Source organism: Mytilus edulis, chromosome 3 (assembly GCF_963676685.1).
Source record: "Mytilus edulis chromosome 3, xbMytEdul2.2, whole genome shotgun sequence".
Lineage (NCBI taxonomy): Eukaryota > Metazoa > Mollusca > Bivalvia > Mytilida > Mytilidae > Mytilus > Mytilus edulis.
The window spans coordinates 52,296,918-52,305,397 of NC_092346.1; the positions used below are offsets into that span (position 1 = coordinate 52,296,918).

The following is an 8,480-nucleotide window of genomic DNA, read 5'->3' on the forward strand; positions in this document are numbered from 1 at the left end:
TTTTTTATTATTATTTATTGATATCAGCTCTGGACATTAATATTCTTAAAAGTGAAACTGTTGTAAGTGATGGTATAACAATTATTTAAAATAAATTCCTTAAATGATATGTGAAAAGAAAGTTTCATTTTATGTATCAAAATGTGTAACAAATGATTATTTAAATCCCCACTTGAAGGCCTCCGATAGACTGAGTGAGCATAAAATCATCGCCCACGACAAACAAGTGAAAGGTAAACTTTTCAGTACAATTACTAATAAACGTTTTACTGTCGACCACACTGTTATGAATTTCGTTCTATATTTAGGATATCAACATTATTGGCATTATAGGTACTTTATTTTTTAAATATTAGATTTAGTAGAAGACTTATAGTGTCTGATCTTTGATATTAGCTTAAACCCTTCAAAAAGGTATTGTGTGTTTTCAATTTTACCACAAGAAGAAACACCAGAGTATCTTATTTGACTTATATCCAGTCTCAACCCATGTTTGTAATGGCTTAAGAGGTGGGTGGGATACAAGAAAATGAAAATGTCATTTACTGAAGAAAAAAAAATTAAAATAATAAATCAAGAACTATCGAATAATACATTTTCGAATATGACAGTTGGTATCCATTCGACGTTTGATGTGTTTGAGCTTTTGATTTTGCCATTTGATTGGGGAATTTCCGTGTTGAATTTTCGTAGGCGTTCATTTTTTTGTTGTGATTTTACTTTTTTTTATATACATGTAGGTGTCAAATGATATTGTTTCTATGAATTTTTCATCAGTAACCTTTATTTTATGCAATACATTTTGAGAATGCGTAGTGTCCCATTACATTATCATTTTTCATATAAATCTTGCTTCGTGTTCTCCAGAGAATTGGGTCCTTACAACTGCTGTAGAATGGAAGTTCACCAATGAATAGGATGAAATTGAGCAATTAGCTGATATTTGATAGTGTTGTATTATATGTAATGAAGCATACTTTAAATTTAATAAACAACTTGACACAATCCTTTAACATTTGTGAATTATACATCAAGGTTTTAATCATTTTTTGCATCATTTTTAAAAAATAGATTGAGTGTTCAATTTAGAAGTTTTCGTTATATGCCTATTCTCAGGGAAAGTCTAATTAAGAAAAGCTTTGAAATTATTACTAACAATATATATTATCTTTCTTATTGCGTTTGGTTTTCACGCTTTTTGTTTTAGGCAAAACACCATTTGTACGTAAATAACAGAATTAAGCATTGCTGTTTTATAGTACGAAAATAAGTATAGGATGCAAAATGTGCAATCTAAAAACAGCATTATGTATAATTTAAGTAACCAATTATATGTGTGTGTATATTATATTTTTGGCACTAGATTTACAAAATAATGCCTATAGTATAAATTTTGTTATGGTCCAAGACTAACCTTAAATATTTAATGCAATACAATTGGATGGCAATCACTTATTGAAAATAAAAATCATTTCATTCTAAACAATGTAAAAAGTGCAAAGATTAACAAGCAACACTTTAAACTTTCAAATTGAGACCTAAAGACAATCACATGATACTCGCTCTAAAGGAAGAATAATCAACAGTAGTATATAAATAAAGGCAACAGTAGTATACCACTGTTTGAAAGACATAAATCAATTGAGAGAAAACAAATCCGGGTTACAAACTAAAACGGAAGGAAACACATCAACTATAAGAGAAAAACAGCAAAACAACAGAAACACTGAAGTGCAACAAAAACAAAAGACAATGCAACAAACACAGAAACGAACTATAAGATAACAAATGCCATTATCCTGACTTGGTTCAGGACATTTTAAGAAGATGGTGGATTGAACCTGGTTTTGTGGCTAGCAAAATCTCCAGCTTTTATGTGAACATAGTAATTATTTTAGTTATATTTTGTTATTAATTAGGTCTTTTATTGAATCAACGATGTTAATGACAGATTTTTCTATTATTTTTTTTCCAATTTTCAAGGTTAACAATTTAGAGCTAGACATTTATAGACTCTATTGTTGATGACCGTATCTATGTTTGATTTTTTTTTTTTTTTGGTATTTCGTTGTGTCACTGTCTCGTTTACGTATACAACCACATTTCTTAATAGAAAATCATATGTTTTCTAAATAAAGACCATGCTGAAGTCTGAAATTATCCTTTGCATAGTTTGTTTAGTTTTTGTTAGCACTTTTTCTGTGTGTGTGATGTATTCAGCAACAATATTTAGTAGCATGAGAACTAACAATAATGATGGGTATCTTATATCATAAAATTGTCAAATATTTCCCTTTTTGTAAATCATTTTCAAAGTAAAATTTAAAAACAGATTGGAACATTTATTATAAAAAAAAATAAACACGCATAAATTAGTATGGTATCGTACAATTGGTTTTCTTTAACTTTGATGTGCCTTCATTCATTCTTGGTTTCATCTAATAACCTCCTACAAAATAAGAAAAAATCATAATGTATCGTCTATGAACTCTATGTAACTATTATGAGTATACATCAGTAAAATATAATTCAATTATTGGGACATAAATATCTCGATTATATTATTCAATATTTTTAGGAAAAGAACTAACATATTTTTCCAGGAAGAAGAATCTTACCATTTTTGGAAATTAAAAGACTAAATGATTGTTCTAATCACACACAATATCTTATATGAATCATGAAGAACAAAAAAATTTTGTTTTATTTCAATTTTGAACTACTAGTATAAGGTAATAAATAGAAAGTTAATGATGAATAATTACAAACCTTTTTTTAGTCCATTGGTACCAAGAAAACCTCCCATTTTTTCCGAATCCATTGTTTCCAAATTTTGGATATCCTCCTAAACCTTGCATTCCTAAACCAGAACCAAAACGGTTCCATCCTTCAAATCCCGATGGATATAACCCAGAATCCATCATGTCTTTCATATATCCACCAGTTCCGCCATTGATTTGTCCGCCCATTCCACCTTTTTGATATCCAATATTTCCGCCATTAAATTGTCCTCTCATTCCACCTTTTTGATATCCAACATTCCCATCTTTGAAATATCCTCCGGTTCCACCTTTCTTATATCCACTATTTAACCCGCGGTTCTGGAATCCACCAACTCCGTCATTATTTAGATATCCACCTTTGAACATGTCGTACTGATTTCCATATCTCATCATGCCAAAGTTGGAGTTCATTGGTTCATATCCTTCGAATCTCTGATATCCAGACTGAGGTCCGAAATTTCCTACAATTTGAAGTATACGTTATAAATTTACATATATATTGCAACACATGTCGAAACAAATTATAAAACAATTTTGGGTACTGTGGATTTATTTATTTTCCTGAGTACCAATTTTTGTGGATTGAGGAAAACTTACATGTTCGTGGGTATTTAATCTCGTAGCTTTGGCGAAATCTGCATACAAGCCTGTAAAAAATTGGGTATTTGTTGAATATTTAATTTCGTGGTTCATCTGCCCCAACGAAATCCACGAAAATTCGTATCTAACGAATAATAATGAATCCACAGTATCATGGTACATGAAACAAGCTTAAACAAAAAGGGCGAACGTTTATAGTTACTGATTTCACACAACAACAAAAATCATATAAACATCAGCTGTGCGTGTTACAATAATTTTGAGATAAATCAAAGTTTCGAATTAAAAATAGAAAAATGTCTATGAATCGATCTATTTCACACCAAGGTCACTTTTAAAAAGTATCGTGATTTTCACTTCAGCTCACGGCTTCACAGCTTCCTGTATGAATTGTGAGGTTCTTAAATATAGTACAGGGGCTTATTCTTAAATATGAACAAATTGTGAATACCTTAAAATAACTCTTAACGCTGAATTTTACAGAATATGTAAAAATTCCAATATAAACATAGTATAAAGATGTCTTAAACAGCAGAAGGTTTTGCAAAATCACATTTGGTTTTCTGGGAATGTGTAAAGTTGTTATCAAATTTTCCATTGTTTTTGTTGTTTCCTTGTTTTCCTCTTGTGTATATAAACTAATCATAGCTACCAGGACTAAATTTAGTATATACGCCAGACGCGCGTTTCGTCTACAAAAGACTCATCAGTGACGCTCAAATATGATCCGTTTGCCTCGGTTTTAGGCATGAAAATACGGATTTTTTTGTGTTATTAAAATTTGCTGTTACAAAATGATAGAAATTATTATAAATTAAGGAATGTATCTCCCTCATGCAAAGCTCTGATTCCTTTCACGGATTTGGCTATACTTTTTGGACCTTTTGGATTGTACCTCTTCATCTTTTATATAAGCTTTGGATTTCAAATTATTTGGCCACGAGCATCACTGAAGAGACATGTATTGTCGAAATTCGCATCTGGTGCAAGAAAATTGGTACCGTTAATTTTATTACTACCACTGGGTCGATGCCTCTGCTGGTGGACTATTAGTCCCCGAGGGTATCACCAGCCCAGTACCCAGTACTTCGGTACTAGCATGAAAATACGGATTTGTTTGTGTTATTGAAATTTGCTGTTACAAAATGATAGAAATTATTATAAATTAAGGAATGTATCTCCCTCATGCAAAGCTCTGATTCCTTTCACGGATTTGGCTATACTTTTTGGACCTTTTGGATTATAGCTCTTCGTCTTTTATATAAGCTTTGGATTTCAAATTATTTGGCCACGAGCATCACTGAAGAGACATGTACTGTCGAAATTCGCATCTGGTGCAAGAAAATTGGTACCGTTAATTTTATTAGTTAAGTAATCCGGATTTGTTATCTCTCAATCGATTTATGACCACTGAATAGCGGTATACTACTGTTGTCTTTATTTAAAAATGTATACTTTTAGATTCTTTATATTAATGGCAAATTGGTCTCAAATAAAGAAAACCTTTCATTGAAATACAATTGTACAGATATAATTAAATTTGATGTAAAATTAATTGTTTCATTTGTGTTCATTGTATTGTCTGTTTTTTTCCTCCTAATAGAATTATAGTTAAATCAAATTGTCATAGAGGCATTTTTTTCAACTCAATGCATGTATTTGTACTACAAAATAATTCACCGATATATTTATATTTCCCTTGAAATAAAACTAATCACAATTTTGACAACGCATTCTTGTTATCTAACCTTTGTAGAATGTAGCAGAAGTACAAGCCAAGAGGGCAGCGACAACAATCAAACTCATCATTTTCGTGGGAATCTGAATAAGAATCATTTCTTATATTTTAAGATGTAAATTAAAAAAAAAATGTTGGGCATATGTTTCATAAAGAATTAATTGAGTTCTCTTTTTAAATATTTTTTAAAAAATTGAGACAAAAAAAAATATTTTATTAATATCATGAAAACTTGTATATAAATAACTTACCGCTAGATATTTGGCAATTCAAGATGGGTATGGATTAGCTTGTGGTTTGTGTTTTAGCATCTCGTTCCTTTTATACAAAGTTAATCGTGGTTGAAAAAGATATGAATTAGCACCCATTGTCTATATTAAACACAGTAGTCAGAAAGCAATAAGGATGCAGTACTTAAGTCTCCTTTGTTGTAGTATCACGAACCAAAACGCTATGAAATCTTGCGGTTAAATATATGTCGAACGGAAGCTACGACTAATAAAACCTTTGCATTGTAACTGGTAACATTGACATTGACACCTAATGTGTTTCATTACACAATAAATGTCTTAACGGTGAATTTGGTCATTTATGGAAATACATTTTTACATGTATACGGAGAGATCTTTATAATTCATTTAAACAATTACATTTGCACAACTATTCATGCACATTTTCTTCAGAGACATATAATACAATATGTCTCTTCTGAAATACTGGACATGCAATTCAACATGTCAAGATATCAAAAATATACGAAAATCAAACAAATACTATTTTAAGTTTTATGTATGAGGAAGGGGGGGGGGGGGGGGGGGGGGGGGGGGGGTCGTGTATGGTTATGTTGATTGAATGTGATTTTTTTCTCTATGATGATATAAACCGGTAATAAATCGAAATCAATCTTGAATGTGTTAAAAATATATTGGTCAGAAAAGTCCCATCTACTTGGAGTGATATTAACAGGATGGTTTTGTCTCAGAAAAAAAGGTATTTAGGAAAAACATTTTAACAAGTGCCTGTAGTGATATCCCGTCATATTCATACCGTATTAGACATAGCCAGATATGTGAATTATTTGATTGACTCATTGCTGATGTTCTGAGATAGAAAAATTTAATCTGAATCTTTTTTTTAATCATGAAATAATGATGTTTAAATCCAGGAAACCGTAAATGGCTATGCCACAGATTTTTAAAAAAAAACATAAAGGCAACAGTAGTATACCGCTATTTCTAAAGTCATTAATCCTGGTTAAACACTAAAACTGAGGGAAACACATCAACTTAAAGAGGAAAACAACGAAACAACAGAAACACTGAAGCTCAACAAAAAATCAAACGACATGCAACTTGATTCAAAATATCAATGCCTATTGTATCGTTACACCTCAAGTATAAACAAGCATTGCAGGACCTGATTTAGATCAATATCTAAAACCTAAAAACACTTTGACCTGTTACTGTTGCCACTCACCTTATAATTATAGCCCCTTTGGCTATGTAATGATAGATCTAAACATAATTCAACACAAATATCTCTGAAAGGTGATATATCATGGTCCTAAATTTAGTGAACCCCAACAAATGAATTGGAACCATAACTTTAAAAAAATCCATTGGGAACTACTACAGAGCATGGGCTAAACGAGAAAGGACAAGGAAGCTGTAAAATGTCCATCAACTCTTTGCGATAAATGTTGTTGTTCATGTTGACAAAGCCTTTGTATGTTAATCTTACTAATAGCAGTGCCTTGTAAAAAAAATCGGAATAAATGAGCACTCAAATTATCCCACAAAAACATCATTTGACAAGGAGAAGTTTATGACGGGTGCCCCATGTGGAGCAAGATCTGTTCACCCTTCCGGAGCACCTGAAATCACCCCTAGTTTTTGGTGGGGTTCGTGTTGTTTATTCTTTAGTTTTATATTTTGTGTCAATTGTACTATTGTTTGTCTGTTTGTCCTATTCATTTTTAGCCATGGCGTTGTCAGTTTATTTTCGATTTATGAGTTTTGCTGTCCCTCTGGTATCTTTCGTCCCCTTTTATGGTGACACAAGTCCTTCATGGTTTCAATGAACATTACATTGAAGAGCAATTCTGAGGACTTACTTTGTTTGTATTTGAAACCTCAGCTTCACAAAATTCCGTACAAACAACAGTACATTGCTGGCTCATCTGTATATTCTACGAATTATCCATTGGATCTTACTGCAGCGAAAGAGGGTCTACAGAAATACTGTGAAACTGTCGTATTGTTATTAACCATATGTGTATTCTGAAAAACTCTTTAAAAACTTTTGGATAATTTGAAACTCGATATTCCTCGGATATTTAACCCTGTATACTACATTTCCCCATGTGAAATAGAAAAATTATCAAAAAGAAATTATCCATAATGGTTTTCAATATAAAATAGTAGCATACGCTATAAATCTATTTCTTTGGGTACCAAACAGCATATTTTGTTAATAGTGAACAAAAAGGTAAAACATGCAACACAGGAACAAGTGATCAGTATTCTGGAATTTCTTGCACATATTTTTTGAATTTGGAAGTTTAGACTTTACTACAAATTGTTGGCATTTCTTTGGGAATGATTTGTGTGCCTCTATTTGCCGTCCTCTTCTCATTTTCTTATGAGTCAGAGTTTGTTCAGACACTTGTCAAATACAAGACCAAAGAAGCCAGATCACCTAATTTCACTTTAAGATATATTGATGCTGTCCATCCATTAACAATTCCAACTTTTCTGGTTGGGTTTATTTAATATATCCTTCAGAACTAGAAATTGAAGAAACAATAGACACAGCTTCCTCCGCCTCATTTTTAGACTTATATCTTGAATTTGACATCAGCGCTCATCTCAGTACCAGAATCTAAGACAAACAAGACTATTTTTAATAATAGCAAAAATACATAACTTCAGGGAAAACTCAAATGGGACACTTATCAAATGGTAATATTAAAAGCTCAAAAACATCAAACAAATGGAAAACAACTGTCATATTCCTGACATGGTACAGGCATATCTTTATGTAGAAAATTGTGGTTTCAACCTGGTTTTGTAGCTAGCTAAACCTCTCACTTACAGGGGCCAACATAATCTTATAATTTTAATCACTATAAAAACAAACAAATCTGCCTAAAATTTGTTTCTAAACAAAATATGAAGATAAACAATTATAATATAACAGGTTTACTGCAGTTCTGTAGTTGTTTAAAGTCAAAGTCTATCGTCATAATTTCAGTGTTTCATAATTTTCTAGATTTCTCAGGGGAAAACAAACTCATTTATTTATACCTTATATGCAATGAATTATTAACTTCAAAAAAACGAAATATCAAAACATTTAAA

General features: G+C 31.4%; 1 protein-coding gene across 1 annotated transcript; it reads right to left on the minus strand.

Annotated features, from left to right (window-relative positions):
* Positions 1 to 2,329: 2,329 nt before the first annotated feature.
* Positions 2,330 to 5,477, minus strand: LOC139514887 (ctenidin-3-like). Its single transcript, XM_071304478.1, has 4 exons — positions 5,373 to 5,477; positions 5,132 to 5,204; positions 2,770 to 3,244; positions 2,330 to 2,449 (listed from the first exon to the last, which is right to left on the minus strand). Exons 2-4 carry the CDS (start codon positions 5,190 to 5,192, stop codon positions 2,419 to 2,421), a joined length of 567 nt encoding a protein of 188 aa, XP_071160579.1. The 5' UTR covers positions 5,193 to 5,204; positions 5,373 to 5,477; the 3' UTR covers positions 2,330 to 2,418.
* Between the last annotated feature and the right edge of the window lie 3,003 nt (positions 5,478 to 8,480).